The 22,666-nt window shown below is 43.3% G+C and overlaps 1 protein-coding gene across 2 annotated transcripts in view; it reads right to left on the minus strand.

Annotated features, from left to right (window-relative positions):
- The window catches only part of flnba (filamin B a), a 60,762-nt gene that overhangs the window by 17,076 nt on the left and 21,020 nt on the right, over positions 1–22,666 (minus strand). For both annotated transcript variants that reach the window (XM_023409446.2, XM_023409445.2), the window contains exons 2-25: positions 20,816–20,925; positions 20,467–20,602; positions 20,016–20,113; positions 17,336–17,483; positions 16,399–16,517; positions 16,144–16,218; positions 15,602–15,764; positions 15,249–15,449; positions 15,003–15,140; positions 14,180–14,306; positions 12,975–13,111; positions 12,698–12,891; positions 12,463–12,576; positions 11,929–12,072; positions 6,797–6,920; positions 4,849–5,009; positions 4,618–4,708; positions 4,354–4,508; positions 3,317–3,434; positions 2,985–3,064; positions 2,692–2,877; positions 1,779–2,093; positions 894–1,011; positions 76–276 (exon numbers count right to left, since the gene is read on the minus strand). In XM_023409446.2, coding sequence (XP_023265214.1) covers positions 76–276; positions 894–1,011; positions 1,779–2,093; positions 2,692–2,877; positions 2,985–3,064; positions 3,317–3,434; positions 4,354–4,508; positions 4,618–4,708; positions 4,849–5,009; positions 6,797–6,920; positions 11,929–12,072; positions 12,463–12,576; positions 12,698–12,891; positions 12,975–13,111; positions 14,180–14,306; positions 15,003–15,140; positions 15,249–15,449; positions 15,602–15,764; positions 16,144–16,218; positions 16,399–16,517; positions 17,336–17,483; positions 20,016–20,113; positions 20,467–20,602; positions 20,816–20,925 — 3,453 coding nt within the window. The remainder of the gene's footprint in view (positions 1–75; positions 277–893; positions 1,012–1,778; positions 2,094–2,691; positions 2,878–2,984; positions 3,065–3,316; positions 3,435–4,353; positions 4,509–4,617; positions 4,709–4,848; positions 5,010–6,796; positions 6,921–11,928; positions 12,073–12,462; positions 12,577–12,697; positions 12,892–12,974; positions 13,112–14,179; positions 14,307–15,002; positions 15,141–15,248; positions 15,450–15,601; positions 15,765–16,143; positions 16,219–16,398; positions 16,518–17,335; positions 17,484–20,015; positions 20,114–20,466; positions 20,603–20,815; positions 20,926–22,666) is intronic.

Below are 22,666 nucleotides of genomic sequence, written 5' to 3' on the forward strand. Positions count from 1 at the left end.
AATGTTCAGTTTTGTTCATTCGAGAGCATGAAATAAGTCAGAGCTGCACACTGACTCCGATGGACCATACCGCACCTTGTCCCTCCACTCCAGGTCCGAACACTTTGACCTTCGAGGTGTCGACGGCAGGATCCGCCATCACCTTGGCGGGGAAACCGGGGACGGCCTTTCCTCCGTACTTGAGCAGCAGGGTGTACATGCCAGCGGTCAGAGGGACATAGGTCACCGTGTAGGTCCCGTCTTTGTTGTCGACCACCTCCGTCTTAGCTTTCACACCTGGAACAACAGGTTTTTACATTTTTCTTTAAAACACAGAACTGAAGACCGTGTGAATGTAAACAAATGTCAGCTGTTTGCTTTGTGTGTTTCAAACAGGAAACTCTTCACAACACGGAAACACCAGGAAGTTACTGTGCCTGCTCAAGAAATAGTGTGGCACATTAAATTAAATTTTGTCATTTCTACACTTTGGTTTCTGCACCAATTAAATGAACATGATACAGTGTGTTAATTAGAGATCTTTAGAGGTGCTGATGTTTCCAGTCTTACTGACTCCAGCTTTATATTTAATAGACAAACATGCAGGTGGTATCAATCTACTCTACATCGCTGCCAGAAGAGGAATAAGCTCATTTCCCAAATGTTGAAGTATTCCTTTAATGATGTTGTCTGCAAGTTTCAAGAGTCTGCATCTTGATTTTCACAGAAATGAACTGAAATTATTGGTTTCCTGGAAGGAAGAGAATATATCTAGAGACTGAAAGATGACTTCTGAATATCTATGAGATTTGTTCTTAATGAGCTACAACACGTAGAAACACCAGTGCTGCTCGTTCACAGCTGACAGTTCATGTACTGGTCCCTGGTGGCGGATGAAGACAGTGTTGTGTTACCTGAGCCTGGTGCAGAGCCAGTAGGGCTGGAGGGGGGGGAGTCCAGTGCGGCCTCCAGGCTGAGTTGGCCCGGTCCGGCCCGAGAACAGTCCACATTCACCACGCTGGTCTCTCCAACCTGCACAGACACAACAAGCTGCATCACACTTCGTATAAAACAGACATTTCTTCATTAGTCTTGGCAAAATGTCTGAGAATAGATCATGTTTGGAACTCGACTGAGCTGAGAAAGTGGAAAGACCGTCAGACAATTTCCATTTCACCCTTTTCTTTCAGAAGTCAGTTTTCCGTCAACGGGTTAATTTTAGCCGAATTTAAAGAAAAGTGATGAAAAATGTGAATCAATGTGCGTATAGTTGATGGCACTAACTCTCCAGTCCGGCGCCATGAAAAACCACTGCAGAGGAAGATGACGCGATGAGATGATGTAATTAAAAGAGCTGCAGTCAAACCTCAACTGATGGAAAAACATGATGGAATTATTGTGTTTATGTTTGTTTCATATATTAATTTGAAGAAGGAATATGAGGAAGCTCGTGCTTCATGTACGTCATGATATATCATGATATATAAGTCAGTTTCCATTGCACTTTGTTGCATCTTGCTTTTATCAAAACACCAACTTTTCCACCTTCAGTCTTTCAGCAATATCTCAACTTTTCCTTGAAATTTCCATTCAGTTTTTTTTTTTTTATGCAGAAACTGTGAATGAGCAAAAAAACATCTGGATGGAAAAAAAACATTTTGATCACCTGAATGTCTGTGAAAGATTTGGAGTCTCAAATCTGAGCTGTATCAAATTCAGAAGCTTTGTTGTTGCAGTTGGGAACAAATCACCATAATTTTTAAATTCATCCAAAACTGTCTTCCTCTCCCGACCCTCACCTTGGCTCTCTTCAGCCCCGACCCTGACGCCACCACCTTAGAGGGGTCAAAGGGCATCTGGATGTCGGCCCTGAACGGTGAGCCCGGGATGTGCACCTCCTCAAACAGGATGTTAACCAGGTAGTCTCCAGGCTCGGTGGGCAGGTAAGACACGGAGCAGGTACCGTCGCCGTTGTCAGAACACTCGATCTTGGCCTCGGTCGGCCCCTCCACCGTCAGCCCCAGACCTCCGGTGCCGGCGCCCTTGGTGTCGATGGTGAACTCTGCCGGGTTCCCCACCAAACCTCCCTTCAGACCCGGACCAAACGCCTTCACCTGGAGAGGAGAGGGTGGGAGGGAATGGTAAAGGGACCAAGCAGCCACTTATATTGCATTTTCTTTTGTTAATTTCATTTTTTGTTGATGTTATTTGCATTTATTTAATGTCCAGCTGTAATTTAATTGCTTTACTTCATCTGGTTTTATTGGCCCTTTTTTCCCATCCCTATCTATAAGACATCCTGGACTCACAACACAAACAAGTAAAACTAAAACTATGATACGCTGTTGTGGAAATACTGCAGATATTAATCTGTGTCTGTCTCTCCTTCAGATGTGAAGGGAAGCCACCAGACAAGGAACAAAACAAGAAACTGGACACACTGCACATACAGATACATGATAAACATTTTACTGGCAGTGGACTGTTAAAATTGTAATTTATTATTTTAGTGTGTTTTCTGTCTATTTTCATGCTGGTCTTCATGAATCACTAATACATAAATTAAAAAGTCAATAAATCTTTTGTTTTCCTTTTCCAATACTACATTTTGTCAGCCAATGAAATAAAGCTGTAAGGAGAAGAATACGGGAGCAACATTAACAAAATATTTTTTCTGTATCCACCACCTTAAGGATCAGATGCTGATGTTACCTTGCTTGGGTCTGGAGGCAGCTGGGCCTCCACAGGGAAGGGGCTCCCAGGGATAGGGTGTCCGTCGTAGGACACGTTGACAGCGTACACCCCCTCCTCCGTGGGGGTGTAACGGACCAGACTGACGTCGGCTTTACTGGGCTGAGGCTCCACTTTGCAGGGCACTGCGCGCTGACTGGGACTCAGCTACAAACACACAAGAACTGGTGAATTTCTATATTAAAAAATATTGTCAACTTTGAATGATGCGTGACAAAAACATGGGAAATTAAAAAAGCATCTCTGACACTCACCACCGCCACCTCCAGGTGACCTTGACCTCCTGCACCCTTGGTGTCGACCATAAACTGCTGCTCCTGATCAACCTCCACTCCTGAAATGAACATTTATCAATTTAACAATAATGTGCAAATGAGACTTTCCAAAGTCCTGGGAGTCTCCATAAGAACTAAATACTTATTTTGTAAATGATGAAGAGAATTTAATTTTTCTTCGTCTGGTCCAAGCTGGAAATTTATTTAATAGAAATTTCAATATTTTTTAACATTTCAAATATTTTCTATCAAGTCACTGTACAGTTACAGAGGTTAGCTGAGAACAGAGAAAGACAGAGAGGATTTCTTACTTCCATCCAGGTTGTCCACGGTGACCTTGCTGAGGTCGAGCGGGGCAGCAACCCCGACCATGAACGGGCTCTTAGCGATGGGATCTCCTCCAAACTTCACCAAGATCGTCATCTCCCCCTGCAGACACATTCAACACGTCGGTCAACGATGACGCCGTTTGAGACGGACACTCACTGTGCAGGTGAGTCTGCGAACACGTCGAGCAACACAACTTTCAAGTGTTTTTTTCTTTTTGAGTTTTTGCTGATTGCTCATCACAGCTGTGGGGAGTTTGAAAACTTACTCAGAAGTCTTCATTTTCATATCACCTGTCAGGTCTGCTGCACAGGTGTGCAGGTGATGTACCTCCTGCTGTGTAGGTGTGTATTCAACATACCTACTGAACAGATGCATGTGTGACAAATCTGTTGTTCAACTTCATGCACTGCTATTTATTTGATGTACAGGTGAGTATACAATGTACCTGTTCAATCAGTTACACAGGTGCTTATTTGACATGTTTGTTTAGCAGGTGCATACTTGGCATAACCATTGTACAAGTGTGTATTTGATACACCTGTTGTACAGGTAAGGAATTGACAGACCTATTTAAAGTACCTGTTGTACAGGTGCGTATTTGGGGTTCCTGTTGTACAGTTATCTATTTGAAGTACCTGTTGTACAGGTGCGTATTTGGGGTTCCTGTTGTACAGTTATCTATTTGAAGTACCTGTTGTACAGGTATCTATTTAAAGTACCTGTTGTACAGGTATTGATTTGAAGTACCTGTTGTACAGGTGTCTATTTGAAGTACCTGTTGTAAAGGTGTGAATTTGACACACCTGTTGTACAACATAAGTTGTACAAGTTGTAACAAAGTTATTTTTTGCCTTTGATCTGAGAGCTGGAGACCGGAGGGAGAGAGCGGAGATGACATGCAGCAAAGGGCCGCGGGTCAGATTCAAAGTGCTGCTGTGGTTAGGACTAAGCTTTCGTGCTATTCGCTCTACCAGGTGAAGCACCGGGCCGCCCCTGTACAGGTGCATGTTTGACGTACCTGTTGCACAGGTGAGTATTTGACAGTGTGAGAGTAGTCATAGTTGTCGATGATGTCGAAGTCTTTGACGTCGGAGGAGAAGGAAACATCCAGCGGTGCTTTACCAGCTCCTTTAGTCAACACTGTGAAGTGAGTCGGCTTACCGCTCTCTACACCTGGACAGGTAGGAGGAGAGAGAGATTTAAAGCGCAACAGTCAGATAAGAACAAGTGTGTGTGTGTGTGTGTGTGTGTGTGTGTGTGTGTGTGTAAATATGTGTCTCACCAGTGCGAGCCAGTCCAGGACCCTCTGCTTTAACCTTGGACGCATCGTGGGAAGGATCCACTTTGACGGTGAAGGGACTCTGTGGAACTTCCTGTGTGAAAACATACACACTGAAATTCACCAGGACTGCAATCGTTTATTTCTCCCATCAACATCAGAAAACATGCAAACCTTTCTGCTGTGCATTAGTGTGTGTGTGTGTGTGTATGTGTGTGTGTTGTGTGACTGTACTTTGTCAGTGAACAAGACTTTAACGGTGAGTTTTCCTGCGGCAGGAGGGATGTATTTGACGGTGAATGTGTCGTTGGCGTTGGGGATGATGTCGAAATCCACATCAGCCTCTTTGTCACCGACCATGTTGGCGTCACATTTGATGCCCACGCTGACATCACCTGAATACACACACACACACACACACAAAAGAAAGTTGGCAAAGCAGATCTACAGCCTCATCTCGGACAGATTAGAGGACATACAATATTTATGTTTTCACTTTCTACTGTGACAGCACGCTCTGTGAGAAACTGAACCCATGTTGGTTTCTGTGTAAAGACACAAGGGGGAGCTAGATTGTTTTTGTTTCCTGCTGTGCATTCATTTATTTTATTCATGTCAGCGACACTCTGCCCCTGGGATGCTGCACTGACATGAACCCCAGTGTAAACAATGAACTCACCATTCAGCACGATCTGCATTCCCTGCAGCATGACCGAGCCATCAATCACAGCAGAGGAAACCAGAGTATGAGAGGAATGAGACCAGAAACCGTGTCAGACAACGGAACCAGGTCAGATCAATCATCTCTCTCTTTTACCTTTTACAAGTCTCCATCTTATCGTTAAGTCAAACTGGAAATACCTCAAGGTAAACTGGCCCAAGGTTCCCGAGGGGTTCAGGGGCCTTGGGTGTAAAACAACCGCAAAGTGACGTAAAACAACAAGACGACCAGAAAGAGACACAGAATAAAAACCTCAAAGATACAGAGTGATCTCAACGTGGCATAAAATGACTAAGGGAGCCACAAAACTTATACAATGGGGTCGTCTTCCTCCTTCGTAGAAACGGGGGAGGGGTCCTTCTACATGTCTGTGCCCAGGGACAGAGCGACTCATTCTGTTCAGAATCTGATGTGAAGTGGAGATGTGGGTTTTTCTACAGCAGTAATTTGAGAAGTTTGAGAAGACGTTTATTTTTATAGATTCTGCCACTACAGCTGCAAATCAAACCTCAGTATGTTATTGGTACTGACAGAAACATGCAGCAGCCGTGGCACCAACACCAGGGTTTCTCTGTTGAGTATAGCACATAAAACTTTGAAGCAGCAATCACAGAGATGTTTTTCCTTTTTCCTCTTTCCTCTGTGTCACCATAGAGAAGTAAGAATAAGTAAGTTACAGCAACACTTAATCATCTTTTCATGTTGGTAAATTATACAATATGTGCAATCGCTTCATTACACTATCAGCTGATTACGGTTTTAGTCTGTAAAGTTCAATGCAACGGCAGTTCTTCGCTTCTGTCCAGAAAAAGTCCAGTAATTCTAACTGTCCTGATGTTAAGCAGGTGTAACGTTTACAATGTTCACCATCTTAGTTTAGTGTGTTAACATACTAACATCAGCCTGAGTATGAGTATTGCTGTTGACCATGTGCATGACCGTGAATTCAGTGAACCACGTCGCAATGAATTAAGGCAGTTTTGATGGCAAAGCAAGGCCCCACTCAGTATTACTAATGCTATTCCTAATAAAGTGAACAGGGAGTGTATTGTTCTTTTTACATGGTTTACTCAGGTAGATGATAAAATGTGAGTCTTTGTGTGTGTTGCTCGGCTCAGGAAGGTCAGAGTGATGAATTTCCTGCCAGGATGTTTCTGTCTTGAGATCATTGCCAGGACATACCAGGGAGAGGAGTGTGTGAGTGTATGTGTGTGTGTGTGTGTGTGAGAGAGAGTGTATGTGTGTTGTAATCATTCCCAGACAATATAAAGGTGAGTGTTTGTGCATTCATAGCAGTCTGTAGAGTGTAGACTTTAGTGTGTGATTCTTTTTGTGTGTTGTTCTGACACAGATGGAAACTGCTGTCACACCAAATAAAACAGTCTGTGGGGATTTCCTGGCTTAATTGTTACCCTGTGTGGTGTGTGTGTGTGTGTGTGTGTGTGTGAGAGAGTGTGTTACCATCTCCAGCTCCTGAACAGTCCACGGTGAAATGTGTGGGCTCGTTGGCCTTCAGTCCGGTTCTCTCCACTCCAGGACCAAACACCTTCACCATGTTGGGGTGGCTGCCTTTACCCACATTCACCTAAAAGCACCGACAGGAAATGACATTTTAATTTTAAAAGGTTATTTGAGGATTTTTCTCCATTCAGATCCCCCAATGTTTAAAACAACAAAACAGTTCTTAAGTTTTTGGTCTTTTTATCACTGTGGAGTACCACAGGGCTCCGTCCTGGAGCCACTTTTTTTCAGCCTACATTACATACACCAGCAGATTTCAACACATTTTTAATTTTGTGCTTTTGTGTGTCATATGGCTTAATTTCACTAAACCTTATTATTATAGAAGTGACAAGTCGTTGTAGTTCAGCTAAAATGGTGAAAGTAGAAACAGTAAAGCTGTCAAAAAACACAGCTCGTCAATCAATACACCATAACCTGCATCTCAGCTGTCATGGAAAGAGATTTTTTTGTTTTTTATTTATTCAGGAGGTGGCTGGATTTGGACAGGAGCTCCAAAAACACTTTGAGCAATTGTAGATACTGTGTCTTTAGGAGCCCCTGAAAGTGGTATCAGGCCTGTGGTGCTCAGGTTATATAACATTTTACAATTCACCATTGTTCCTAAATGTTAAATCAAAATGATGTGTACATCAGAACTGAGAAACCAGTGATACCAAGATGATGCTTAAGTGAACAGACTTCGTTTTAGTTTCTACTAATCTAAGACAATAAGCTACTTTATTTGTGTGTGTATGAATATGTGGAGGCAGATCACTTCTACAGTCTACTCTGACAAAATTCTACTCCTAAAATAAGTTAACAATGGTGGTCAGTTCAAAATGGACAAAAATCATAAACCAGAAATGCTAATATATATACATTTTTAAAGAATAATGTAACTGAAGGTATTTTTGCATTCAACAACCATAAACAGCAGCTACAGATGAACTGTTACCAAATCAGACTTTTTTAATGTAATAAAAATACATACATTTTTTAAATTGTATCTACTTCTGCATTTTAATTTCTTGGAACTTATTTCAGTATTATTTCAATTTTTAATTAAATAATTGATAAAAAAAAACTGAAATGTAAATAAAAAACAGTAAGGTTAATCAAGTCATCAAGCCAAAGAAAATGAATCAACAACACAGTAAAACATTTAAATGAAATGTCAGAATTTATTTTGAATCAATCTAACTTCCATTTAACTTGATATAAGTGAAGATAATTGAATGGATTTTAGTACAACTGATGATTAAAGTGAGTTTCAATCAACATGTTAGTTACAAACAGATTAAGGGTTGTAGCCAAAAAACTCCAGCATTAAAAAACTGCAGGCACAAAATATCATGAACTAAATTGGGATCGGAAAATAACTTCAGGATTAAAAATGATTTCCTCTAAAAGCTTTTGCTTTGAAGTTACCCTGTGATTTTAACAAATTACACAGATCCAAAAGCTTTCTCAGCAATTTCTTTGTCAGCTATCTTAAAGATAAAAAACCTGTGAGCCTAACTCCGACCAATACTCAATAATCACATAAACGCTCGGAGCCAACACAGCAGAGTCAAACCTCCATGGACAATGTAGAGTCACTACTTGTGCAGCTTACTGACAAGTAACATAGTGCTAACTAGCCATAATAGCATCCCTAAGCTAGCTGGGCCAGCTATTGCTCTGTTAACAATCCAGGATTCGTACCATCCACTGCATCACAACTGATGCAGACCATCTCTTTTCAGGGACAGTTTATGTTCTAGAGCCGATTAACGACACAAATAAACTCATGTCGTAAAGTATTTAACTTCAGTGAGTCCATCCTGTAACTGGAATCAACTGAGTTTGTGCTGAAGTTTACTGTAATACATGCTGGTGTGAATGAGGCCGTTTGATGACAAAGAACAGCCGGCTCTGATAGCTGTTAACTTTACTTCTTTATTTCTTGTCAAACTGCATGTGCTCTGAATCAAGCCCCGTCAACAAAGGTAAGTTTTCAGTTTTTAAAACAATCAAACAACAACTCAAATCCTGCATTAGTGACAGTCAGGGTGGAGTCAGGTTGAGCCTCTCATCCACACTGGCGTCTTTACCTTCCAGTTCTAACAAAAAGGCATCACTGCCGGAGGTGTAGGTCATAACAGCGCTGAGAGCTGGGTGTGACCGTTTAGTTTCTATCCATCCTCTGTTTCAACATTAAAGCTGGAGTTAGGTGGAGTTGGTGCCAGGCAGCCTGCAGGCTGCTGCAGCTCACAACAAGCCTGCTGAATCATCACAGTGACATCAGCTCTAAACCTGAAATAATACTTTTCAGACAAGTACAAACTTCCCTGGACCAGATGAAATGATTTATGGACCTGTACAAAGCTCGTCTTCAGCCATAAGAGCCAGGGGAAACATATTTTGTTATGTTGCTTAGACTTATAAATATTATGAAGGAGTGTACCGACGTAAAGACTCAGACGGTAAATTTCATGTTATTTTCCTATGACTACATGCGCAAATTTCAATCCAGAGTTTTTCTATCACACAGCCTTTGGACTTCGTACTTGTGACACAAAGAAAGGAATGTCTTTGTCAACTCCTGAAGCCTGTTGGCATCGTTGTAAATTCCTCAACAGCACACAGACATGTCTCTAAACATATCTGAGGCCCAGTGGCAGTTTCTCATGACACTTATTTTCTCCGTGGGTGAAACTATAAACGTCTTAAAACAACAACCAGGGGAAGACCGCTGATAAACAAAGTCATAAACATAACAGCAATAACTACAGAGCACATAAATCTCCCAGACTGTGATTCAAACACAACACTGAAGGGGGTTACAGTGCAGTTAAGAGTGGTTAGTGCATGATGCGTCTGCAGAATGAAAACCTTTTCACTCTATTCAGTTTGTTTCTATCGTTTCATTGACAGTTTTTCCCGTGATCAGATGATTGTAAATGAGGATATAATGAGCTCAGAGGTCCAATGGATATTGTAACATGAAATACAAACAAAGTGAAAAGGTTTTCATGTAACAGGAGCAAAAATTACTTCACAAAAACTATAAATCAAGTGTTGTTGTGATGCCAGCAGAGCATCACTCATCCGAACCTCTCGCATTTCCCAACTTGCAAGGTTAAACATAACATCTGAAAAATTTTCCAGCTGAATTTGGAGTTCAATAACTTCTTGTAAATGATGACGAGAGCCAAATGTTTGCACTCTGTGTTTCACAACAACTCTGGAGTTGCCCGATCAACCAGGAGGAGTTACCAGAGCAGAAACGAGGACATGATCCCTAACTGACTTCCCACCAACAAGCACTGATGACTGCGTTAGGTGGAGTCAGAGTCAAAGGGTTTGTTGGGGGAAATTAAAATTCTAACACTAACTACTTGCTGATGTGACATTTATTGATCCAGCAATTAACAAATTTGTCATTTGTGTGTTTCTGAATGTGCCGGTTTATCTGTTGTCAAACTGGTGTAAAACTGAGTGTTGATTGTCCGTTGAGCTCTGAGGGAAGGAAGGAAGGAAGGAAGACTGACGCAGCAAAACTTGGCACAAAAGAGTAAAATTATTGTCCAAATTCTTTTACAGCCATTACATCATTATTATCACGTCACATGACGAATCACATTTTCCCCATTCATTCCCATCAGATCAACAACTTAAGCTGGTAAACTTAATTTTTCTGAACCAGGACCTCCAGTGTTTGGATCAAGTAGCTCATGAAATAAGGTGTGGTGGTTTTAATCGGCTGCAGCTGTTATTTCAGTGTGTGAGATACATGTTTAATCAATATTCAAGGAATTATAATTATCAGATCAGACTCAGCACTGGCTGGTATCAACAACTTGGTTCAGGACCCCCCAAAAAAAGTATTAAAAAGTATATAATAAAGACCTAAAACCTATATCACTGCCAGTTGTTAAGATTCAATCTACTTAAATGACGAAAGCGCCTCACAGATTGTAGTTTGGATCAGAAAGGTTCAGATTAGTGAAGTTCTATTGTAGCTCAACAAACAAAAAAGAGTGTTAAATAATACAAAAAGCAAAGTGAATTACAGTGCATGGACAGTGGTTACAGTACAGGAAAGTTAGTGCACACGGTGATTAAATCATCTTCAGTCTACATAAAACAACTTTAGTTAAAATATGATTAGTGAGGATCTAAGTGAAGTTGCAAAACACAAACCAAAGGTTGTTACAGTGCACACACAGAGGTTACAGTCAGTGTTGTTAATAACATGTGAACTACTACATATAAACAGCTAAACTTAAATATATACAAAAGGTTTAGTTAAACATAAGTTGCAATCGTATTTTTGATCATACAGTGACAAATATTTTAATGATGTTAATGATGTTAGTATCAACAAACAGAAACTAATGGCATCACATCACATGACACTCCCTCTGTGATGTCACACCGGAGAAATCAAACATGTGATTAAAAAGCAAGGTAGTATCTGATAGAGGCTAATTGGTCTGTGTGTAAAGTCCAGGAGCTGGAGTCGGGACGCGGTTACAGACTCGACACTTTACCGTGTCCATGAAGGAGACTCAGCTGGTTGGTGGAGGAATGTCATGTTGTTTTAATTCTTTAATCAAAGACCGGCGCAGCTGCATTTCAAATGATCCGAGTGTTTTTTTCTCGTGAATAAACATTTAGACGCCTTGGTTAAATTCTGGTGTTAATCCGAAATCATTGATTAAATCATCATTAAAATCATTTTCCCCTCATGATTTTAATTCTCTCTGGTGTTTTCTCACCAGCACAGACCTGACATACCGTTTTGTTTTTCTTTTTTAAATTGTGTGATTCTGTCTGTGCAGCTAGACGCTGTACCTCTCCTCAGTATATGTAGTGATGATGATCAGAGGCTTCTTAGTTTTAGTGCTGGCATCAGAACATTTTGACGGCACCGTCTTAAAACGCTCCTCTGACACAGTCGGCTCGGACCGGACAACTTTGATGCTTTTGGTTTTAACTGAAGCTTCTGTTTGAACAACTTTAGCACTTTCTGCCTCAACCAGGTTCCCGAATTTGAGCGGCATATCACTTCCTGTTGTAACACGGTGCTGTGATTGGCTGCTTACCCTGAAGGGGCTGTTGGGGACGCTGACTCCTCCCCAGGCAACGGCCACGGTGTGTTTGAGGGGGGAGGTGGGCGTGTAGGAGCAGGAGTACAGGCCCTCACCTTTACTCCTCACCTTCACCTCCACGGGAAGTCCCTCTGCGTCCTGACAGACAGACAGACAGACAGACAGACAGACAGACAGACAGAAGGTGATCAACTCCTGTAACTTTTTACACATTTATGGGCACAAATTTTGGATAAATGTGAATACACATTTGCTGGGCTGCTAAAAAAGTTCCTCCAGTTCAAAAAGTCTTTCAGAGTTTTGGAACGCTAGTCGAACAAAATGAAAAATATAATAACGCCAGATTAATTGGTTTATCAATTAGTAAAAGAAAAAAAAAACCCAGCAGATCAATCAATAATGAGAACTGTCTTACTTTGTGTTTAATTACACATCCTCCCTGTGTGACGCACAAAGCTGCAGACACACAAGATGCTATTCAAGGTATGAACGTGAGCATCACCTACAGTAACCTTTGTTACATCTCACCTGGGCCATGATCTTCAGAGGTCCTTTCCCAGCATTCTTAGCGTCGACAGTGAACTCAGCAGGCTGGTTGACCAGGCAGCCGCTCTTCTCAAGCCCCGGCCCGAAAGCCTGGACCTACAACCAGAAAACCAGGAATCATTTCCAACTCCAAACCTAAACATCTTGATCGTCATATCTGAACACAAGCCTCGTCCATCATGTGTCTGAGCCCGGGTTCGGAGGGCGAGTCACTCACCTTTTCTGAGTCGCTGGCGTTGTTGTCAGGGACGATGAAGGCCATGAAGGGGCTGTGTTCGATGTCCTCCTCGTCACAGGTCACGTGGATGGCGTATTCGCCGGCTTCTGTCGGCCAGTAACGCACATCACATGACCCGTCGTTCTGGTCCTCGCACTCGATTTTAGCCTGGGAAGGTCCTTCGATGGCGAAACCTGAAGACACAGCAGGTCAGATGAGATTGGATGTAAAGTAGGTGTCTGATGGCATTTCAGAGTCTGATGAAAGAAAAACTCACCCAGCACTCCGACATCAGTGCCGATGGACTCCACTACAAAGGCGGCAGGTTTACCCACAATGCCTCCCTCCAGGCCGGGACCCCAGGCCCTGATCTGCTGAGGCCCCGCCTCCGGGCCCACCGCCACCTCGAACGGACTGAAAAACACAAACAGAGAGAGAGAAGTGTCAGAATGATTAAGATCACACAGTCCACTGCTGCTGAAGCAACGTTATAACATGTCTGTGTGTGTGTGTTTGTGTGTGTGTGTGTGTGTGTGTGTGGGAGAGGTAAGCAACACCACACAGCATGAGCTCACCCATGAGTCTGTCAACACACACACACACACACAAAAAAGAACATCAGTGCTTCACAGAACTGTAATCCAATCTTCCGCATTTACTGGCTGTTAAGTGTGTGTGTGTGTGTGTGTGTGAGATTCTTCATGCGTGCTCAGATGGAAACTAGCTTCACAGCAAGTTAAACTGTCATTGGGGATTTACTGTCTTCGTTATACACACACGTTTGTACTTCTATGTTTGTGAGGACACTCGTTCTTCACTCTTCAGTCTCTTCACCTTAATCTCAGTCTTTACAACTCAATACTACAACACTAACCACGATCTAATTCCAACATTAACCACGGGTTAAAGAAATATAATGTTAAAACACAAAGAGAAAAGTGTTTCCTGTGTGTTACATTAGCCTGGTCAGCTGAGCTTCTCCAAACCCCCCAAAGGTTTGAAGCCTGCTTCTCCACTGTGGGAACTTTCAGACCCTGTGTGACCCGCCATGTTGCCTGGACATGATTCTGGTCCGGATTATGACCGAACCACCTACAGGCGCAATTGTTTCATCGAGTTATGTATATTCAGGTATTTCCTTTTCATGCACGAATTCTGACCCATGGTTTGTTCCTCGTAGTAGGGCTACTCGCTTATATAAAAAAATTACCTCACCGGACGAGTTTGTCTCGCCGCCAAAACAAATCCTTTAGTCGGCTTCTCTTCTCGTCAAGGGAACTCCCTGCACAAACACTGTTACTAATATCTGCACGACAACCCACAACAATCTGCTCCACAAAGAAGTGACGCGGAGGAGGCCCAGACTACAACTCCTCATCCCCCTGCGGACCCAACCATTCAGATCAGATGAGGTCATGTGCTGAGGTAATGCCTTCAAACACACACACACACACACACACACACACAGAGTTTACAGCTCACCTCTTCGGGATGTGTTGACCCCCCCAGGTGATGGAGACGGTGTATTTGCCGGGACCGCTCGGGTAATACTCATAGGAGAACACACCGTCCTGACTGGAGAGCTGCTTCACCGGCTCGTCGATGCCTTCTGAACACACACACACACACACACACACACACACACACACACACACACACACACACAAAATGTTAAGGTCCTTATTCATCCTCCAACTTGGACTGACAGAGTAATACGAAATTAAATGTTCTGGCATTGACACAAAGCCACAGGCCCATGTGATGTCAGGGGTCACTTCACTGGTACTGATCACCTTCTTATGGGAGATTAATCATATGAGAAATAAAAATGAATTTAAAAAAGTCAAAACAAAAATAAACAAATCTGAAGGAAGTTAAACAATAACTGTAAAAATAGTTTAATGTTCCTCCTTTAGTTTCTTTAGTTTTCAGCTGGAGCAGATAAAAGACGTCTACCTGAGGATCAACTACATAATGACTCATATGGTACTAAAAGGTCATGAATGTCTCTGGGAGAAAAGCCATGAAGACAGAAATCAGTACGATCTTAAAATCTGTTCTGAAACAGACTCAGTGAGAAGAAGTTAAAACAGGAGCGACGTGATCACGGCTCGTGTTTCTGATTAAAAGCCTGGAACTTGAGCTCTGTGCAATCTGGAGATGATCAGCATCTGCTACAGCACTCGTTAATAGATATTGAACCCCTCATGGTTTTAATTAAAAAGGTAAACAACGAAAACTACAGCTCCCATGAGTCAGTGGGATTTGTGCTTCTGCTACAGGAGACAGGAGTTGCTGCACTTACTGGGCCCTTTGACGAGCACCTTCAGGTCTCCGCTGCCCGCGGTCCTGGTGTCCACCTTGAAGTCACCGACCTGTTTCACCCTCAACCCTGACGGCTGGAGACCCCGACCCGTCGCCCTGCACGCCCCTGGCATGCAGGCTGGACAAGAGAAAACACATTATAAGGATGAGTTCATGTGGGGCCGTGATCATCAGTCATGAGTCTATTTGAACAATTCACTGATGTGGTGAAGCTGAAACGACTCACCAGGCCCCACGTCCACACTGAAGGGGCTCTTGGGGACCCCCACCCCTCCAAAGGTGACGGTAACTGCGTGCGGTCCGGCCTGGGTGGGCCGGTAGGTGCAGCGGTACGTGCTGTCGCCCTTATCCTCCATCATCACCTCCACACTGTTCTGGCGGCCCTGAGGGTCTCGGATCACGGCCGTCACGTCTCCTGTGCCGGCTCCTACAGAGCGGACATGAAGAAGAGGAAACTTCAGTCAGTTAGTGAAGGAAATTAAACTTCAGTCAGCGCTCATGAGGAACGGAGAGGAGCTTCTGAAAACTGATATCTGAGGGCTGAGAGAGGACTGCAGGCTGCTCTGTGACGTCTCTGACCTGCAGTGTAGATGTCAAAGTAGGTGGGTTTGTTTGCAATGGTGCCCACAGGTTCGATTCCCGGGCCTTTGACTGTGACTTTGGAGGCGTCGCCCAGCGCTTTGTCCACATTCACCTCAAACGGACTCTTGGGAATCTCCTGGCCCGCAAACAACACCGTCACCTAGGAAACAAAAACAACAGTTACCAAGAGTCTTATACAGGCTAAAGTATGATGTCACAAAACACCTACAATGTTTTTCCTTCCTTGTTCCTTTCAATAATAAAATAATACTTAAAATAAGCTTCTTTTTACAGCACAACAACTGGAATATAAACACAGAGATGAAATGAAGCCTCTGAATAATTACCTTTCAAATCTGTGACATAAATTCTTTTATACACATGTAAAGAGAAACATGATGGATCTCAGGGTCTGGGATTTAAACTCAGTGTAATGTAGAACGTGGCTTCAGCATCCAGGTCTTAAAGTTTAGGATAAATACAATAAATGCATTTAGTTATTTTATACGTTACATGTCAAGTAAGAAATATAAGTTTACCTTGTGAGTTCCCATGACCTGAGGAACGTAGGTGACGCTGTACGTCTTCTTGCCCTCGTTAGGCTCCGCCTTCAGCTGATCAAAGACACAGGCAGAGTTTTTTTTTTTACATAACAGTCAGATGAAAGTTAGAGCGATGATTAATCAAATATAATAAAAACTATAAAATCACAGCAGGTGTGTCAGTGAAGGAGGGACGACGCTGACGCTGTGCTCTCGTCAGTAAAACAGGAAGAGGAGGGATTTGGTGTGTACCTCCTCTCTGGTGCCGTCTGGATGATCCAGGTAGATGGTGACCTGACCCTGACCCGCACTGAACGTGTCCACCGTGAACACAGCAGGACGCAGCACCCTGTTCCCCGTCGGTTCAATACCTGCACAACGAGAAAATAAATGGAAACACAGAGTTAAATACTTGCAGCAGATCTAATCCAGATTAAAACCCCTGCGCCCACAAATCTGATCTATATACAGACTATTTAGAGATCACTGAGTGCCGACTGAAACAGGAGGCCACAGACACAGAGACTGTCTTCACTGTTCCCAGGTTTATATGAATGAAAACAAAGTCTATTGTCTCATGATCCACCCATAATATAATCTTCCCTTCTAGGAGAAGAACTGATTAAAAGTTTCCTCTATGACACATCGTACATTCTCATCATGACTTTCTTGTGATAAAGTAAGAGTGTGTGTGTGTGTGTGTGTGTGTGTGTGTGTGTGTGTGTGTGTAGTGTAGTGTAGTGTCTGGTTGCCTCTGTACATGTAACCACTTCAAGGTATTTCCGCCTCAGGGTTACAGTTCCAAGTTGGAGGACGAGTAACGACCTTACCAATCTTTTTGTGTGTGTTTGTGTGTGTGTGTGTGTGTGTGTGTGTGTGTGTGTGTGTGTGTGTGTGATATTAGTGTGGACCATTGTTCAGACTAACAGCTGCTGACTTCCTCACATTGTCAGACAGACCAGTGTTCCCATTTGCCAACACACAGTGGGAACAGCAGGTCGAAAACAGAAGCTGGTGTGTTATTCAGTCAGAGAACAGAAGGTCTTTTAGAAAGAAACATTAAAACATTTTTAATTTGCGTTTGTTGTTCTGTATCTGTCGTCGTTTGCTGCTGAAGCAACTGAATCTTCCCATAAAGTTCATCTGATAGAATGGAAAGGTTTAGGCGTGTGTGTGTGTGTGCGCGTACCTGGTCCATATGCTCGGGCCTTCTTGGGGTTGAGTTTGGGTTTGAGTGGAGCTCCAGGCTTCAGTTTGGCTTTGGGGAACTGAGACAGGTAAGTCATCACCGACTGTTCGTCCACACTGGGGTCAATGATCTCCTCTGGGGCTATCACCTACACACACACACACACACACACACACACACACACACAAAAAGAGATTTAACCTTACACTCCAATAACATCATCAGACTCACGATGGAGAGTTGAAAAAAAAGATCTAAATAGATGCACCGGAACCAGAGATATCAGTTTTTGATCCATACATTCTTCTTCTTTGTCAAAACCTGGCGCCTACATTACCTACAATGCAACTCGTCTGCCGATAGTTCAGGTGGAGATTCAGGTGTGATATGCTGGTGGCGTCTAATGTAGCCTCAGGCAGAAATAAGGAGTGTACTACAGAGGTTTTGTAGCTCCGGCTCCACGTGCAGCCACAGCAGACTTTAAACTACCTAGCAACCAAATCAATACTTAAATAAGACACATAGTAAAACTGCATGCACCAGATGGCCAAAAGTATGTGGACACCTGAGCATTTCACTGATGATGTGATAGTTGAACATATGATCCTAAACCAGGTTCATTACTCTGCTGCTGTAACAGCCTCTACTCTTCTAGTTTTCGGACTTTCCACCAGATTTTGGATCCTGGCTGCAGAGATTTGTTCCCACTCAGCCACCAGAGCATTAGTGAGGTCCAGCACTGATGCTGGGTGATAAGGTCTGGCTCGGAGTCGACGTTCCAGTTCATCCCCAGGGTGCTGGACGGGGTTGAGGTCAGGGTTCTGTGCAGTCCAGTCAAGTCGTGTATGGATCTGGCTTTGTGTACAGGGGCATTGTCATGTTGAAACAGGAAACATCCTTTAACAAACTGCTGACACAAAGTTGGCAGGAACACGATTGTCTAAAATATCATTGTATTCTGTAGCATTAAGGTTTCCCATCATTGTGACAAAGGGGCCAGAGACCTAAATAAAGTACTGAGACTGGGTTGTCCACATACTTTTGTCCATATACTGTATAAAAACACTTTTTTAAAAAGGTGTTATATGTAAGTTTTCTGACGGAGAACGTGGTTTCTCGCCAGGAGCGAATGGTGGTGGGGGCGGAGGTGATAGTGCTCGCTTTCCAAGAGCGTCGGCCATTGTTGCGTTTACAGTTTTTAGGTCAGAGCACGACCTCTCAGCAGCTGCCTCTTCCTCTTGTGCTGATCTGAGGTGCTACAGTGACTCGCTGTAGCAAAGCGGTCTGACAAGACGGGACGGACCGGGGCTAGCCTGTTAGCATGCTAAGAAAGCTATGTAGCAATAACAAAGCTTAATGCAGCACCTTTAAAAGAAGGTGACAAAGTAATGATGAGTATAAAAATGAGTATTTACAAAGGTCCAAGCCTTTGATTGGTTCTTAAAAAAGCAGCGTGTATAAAGAGTTTTCATAAATACGATGAACTTGTAGTTGTGACCATTAAAGGGGGAAAAATGTGTCATCACCAGTGAATCTAAAAACAGATTGAGGCGACTGAGCTGGACTGACAGAGCGCAGCAGAGGTGTGTAACGGAGGAAGTCGAGTGATGATTCGGGGAGGAAACGAGACTGAAGGAAATCAGACAAACGCTCGGTTCAGTCCAGGACACTGAACTCTGTGTCACACCGTGTCATTCACAGTCACCGCTCTTTTCTCTCCGTTCACGTCACGTCCCGAGTTCTGCTTCACGGGATCAAACTTTACAGAGTCGTACGTTGATTTAAATCAAAGTAACTTATTTCCCAGCTTTAGAAAATCTCCTGAATTAATGTCATGGTAGCAACAGTGGAGGTGGTAAGCTATGTTTTTTTTTCTGGAGACTTCCTGAGGGTGTCAGCTGACTGACAGGAAGCAGAACATAATGTTGATACATGATACAAAAACATCCAACTCAGAGTTAATGAAATCAGAACACAAGGAACTTCTGATTGATCTTCATACCGAACAAAACGCTGAAACTTTGTTTCTTTCTCTCTGGAGGGAGAAAATTCGCTCTAATAGAGAAACGATAATTATCATCTTCTTATGAAAGACTTCTGACAATGTGCAATTTCAAAAGTGCTATACTGTAAATATTTTACTAATTACTTCCTGGAAATAGTCATTTGTTTCATAAGTGAATATAGAACATTTCCATTTCAGCTTCAAACAGAAGTGTGTAAAAACAAACTGAGCTTCAGAGAGTTTCCTCTGCTGTGAGAAATCAGGAAACCAAACAGCGCCTGTGTGAGATGCTGCTGGCGACCTTTGACCTCTGGAGAAAAAAAAAAAATCACAGTAGAGCAAACGCTGTCTCCATTGGGCTGCATGAGAATACAGGACGTGTGATGTTTGTTGGACGCTGGCATGGCCATGTACCGTAAGGCGTTAATGTAAACATTTAAACGTCACTGCATCTATTTAAATCTATTAGACGTTAGAATGTGTTTATAGTCCAGACAATAGATGTATGCATCATCCCCGCAGCTGCTTCACAGTAAAAGCCCCTCAGACACTCCTTCCTTTCCTTACATTCATCTTTTGGTGGCTGGAGGGCTTTTATTGTGAAGTAGCTGGAAGGACACAACAGACAGGGAAGAAATGAAAATCGATCAATCTATCTATCAGACGCAATCGAACCTGCGGGATGCCCAGCCAGTCATCGGCCAGCTGCATGGCTTCAGTGGCATTCTCCACTGGTTTCACTGGATCCCAGGTCTCCCAGTCTGGACACAGACCTGCGAACGACATACAAAACAAACAAAAAAACCAAAGCTATTAACAACAGCAACTTACAGACACACAACAGTAAGAGCTCTGCTGGGAAAACGTTGGAGTAATGAGCTCAAGTTTCACTGAAACTGAGTGACGACAAATCACATCCATCATCTACACTGAGTCCTCCACGATTCACAGACTAGCTGGTTCTTTTCCAGAAAATATTCCCACATCATCACCGTTAGATTAATGGAAAACACTCTAAATTTTGGCCTCACATACAGTACAGTGAGCTGTACAGCCTTGACACGCACACACACACACACACACACACACACACACACACACACACACACACACACACACAGCGTACCCGGTGCACAGCTGTCCACCAGGGCTCCCAGTGCCCTGCCGTTCCTCCAGTCCTGGCTGAAGTTGGTGATGGGCAGATCAGGGACTTTGTGTTGGATCCAGCCCAGCAGACGCTGTTTAGGCGTCTTCGACTCTGCCTGAACACAAAGGCACCAACGTAATCAATCAACAACAGATGTGTATTAATTACATATTCTGCTGTTCATTTTCTGTGTAATCTTTACATATTTAATCTTTGCTGCTTTTCTTTCCTTCTGCAAAACAAACCAAAACACTGTTGCCGAGGAACAAACAGAGATACAGAAGCCATGAGGTCAACAGGCGTCGTTGAAAAGTCAGCTGGGTGTTACCTCTTCGTCCTCGCCCTCCCACACGGGCATGGAGATGGAGTAGTGCAGGATCAGAGTCCACACCAGACCCAGGATCAGCTTCAGGTTCCCATCCACAATGGCTTTAGAGTCTGAAGGAGATAAAAAAAAAGGACAGACTTGAGATCAGATTCACATTCTGCTTAACTACTGTAGTGATACAAACAACACATTACTCATTACAGCCAATTTAACATTTAATGTCTTCATTTCAGCTCCTACAGTCACTAATAGTTAACTGATGACATCCATGTTTACGCCACATGCAGATTCAATCAAGCATTTCTTCATGTCTGCAGGTTAACCCAACAGAACCCCAGTTTATTTCAGACAGGGGATAAAAAATTACACAACACTGAGCCCAACTTGTGAAACACAGAATCTGAACACGAGTCAGAGCCAGTGACAAACCTGCTCCCAACTTACAGTGGATACGAACGTTTAGCAGAGCAGAACTGAGAGCTGCTGGGTAATGCTTCTCATTAATCAGACCTGACTGTACCGACTGGTACCACACACACACACACACACACACACACACACACACACACACACACACACACACACACACACAGGACACAATATTAGCTAATCTTCAGCTGCAGCACACAGAGTTCAGAGTAAATCAGACAAAACATTCCAGTCATTTTTAATCTCTCTGCCTCCATTTTTCTCTCCCATAATAACAACTTCCTCATTAAAGGGGGGGGACAGTCAAAGTGTTTCAGATTTTGCAGAGACACAGGCGTCGGGTGAAAAATGTCAAGGACACAGATAAATCAGATATTATCAAATAATAATTATCATATTTTATAATTTCAAAATAAAGAAACAGCTGACAAAAGACAATGAACATAAACAGGGTCATTTACATGTTAGTCGTCATCAAACAAAGTAGAAAAACACACTGCCAATGGACATGAGTATGATTATACTACATAAATACACTGCACGAGCTGCAGGTCGTCTTTTATTACTTCGGTTCCAAACACGATAAAGTGTTGTTACGAGGACGTGTCCCCACCTTCCCTCACAAACCTCAGACTGTGTCTTACAGGAGGTTAAATGAGAAGTTTCATGTGTGTAGGCAGGACTGTGAACACGATAAAGTGTTGTTACGAGGACGTGTCCCCACCTTCCCTCACAAACCTCAGACTGTGTCTTACAGGAGGTTAAATGAGAAGTTTCATGTGTGTAGGCAGGACTGTGTTGCAGCCTTCACCCTGTGATTAGCGAACACACAGCTCGACCTGCTGAGCCACAGTGTTTTTGAAGACTGCGAACACGGAGTACAGATGTCAGGGACGTGTCAGTCCAACATTTCTCTCAGTGCAGATGTTGCCACATCTATGATTCCTTTATCAGTTCTTCTGACACACCTACGATTTCACCCACACGCTGCTCTGAGTCAACGCCTGTGAATGTACGACGTGATCGACCAACCACCTGCTGAATCAGACGCATCCTGACGCATCTCGTCATCAGCTGAAACAATCACCTCAATCACTAAACACGTGGCCTTTGCTGCATGATGTAATGCCTCTGCTCCAAATTACTAGAGCCCTCACATATTCAAAGTTACCAAACATGTTTGTCTCTGCTTATGCAACTTGTGTTTCTGTGAGCCGACTTTCGACACAGTGTTCGGCAGATATGAGCCGTGTCCTCGCACTGCGACTGCGGGAAATCCTGTAATCCACCTGGTGAAGCTCCAGCTCCGCGGCACCGTCAGCAACACCAACCGTGGTCCAAACATGTTGCTGCAGCTCAGGTTTAGGTGGAGCTTTGAGAGGCTGCTGCCTCACCCACGGGTGACACAACACTGTAATGACG

The sequence above is a fragment of the Seriola lalandi genome, unplaced genomic scaffold (genome assembly GCF_002814215.2).
Source record: "Seriola lalandi dorsalis isolate HSWRI2012SDOR001 ecotype SW California unplaced genomic scaffold, Sedor1 jcf7180002054393, whole genome shotgun sequence".
Taxonomy (NCBI): Eukaryota; Metazoa; Chordata; class Actinopteri; order Carangiformes; family Carangidae; genus Seriola; species Seriola lalandi.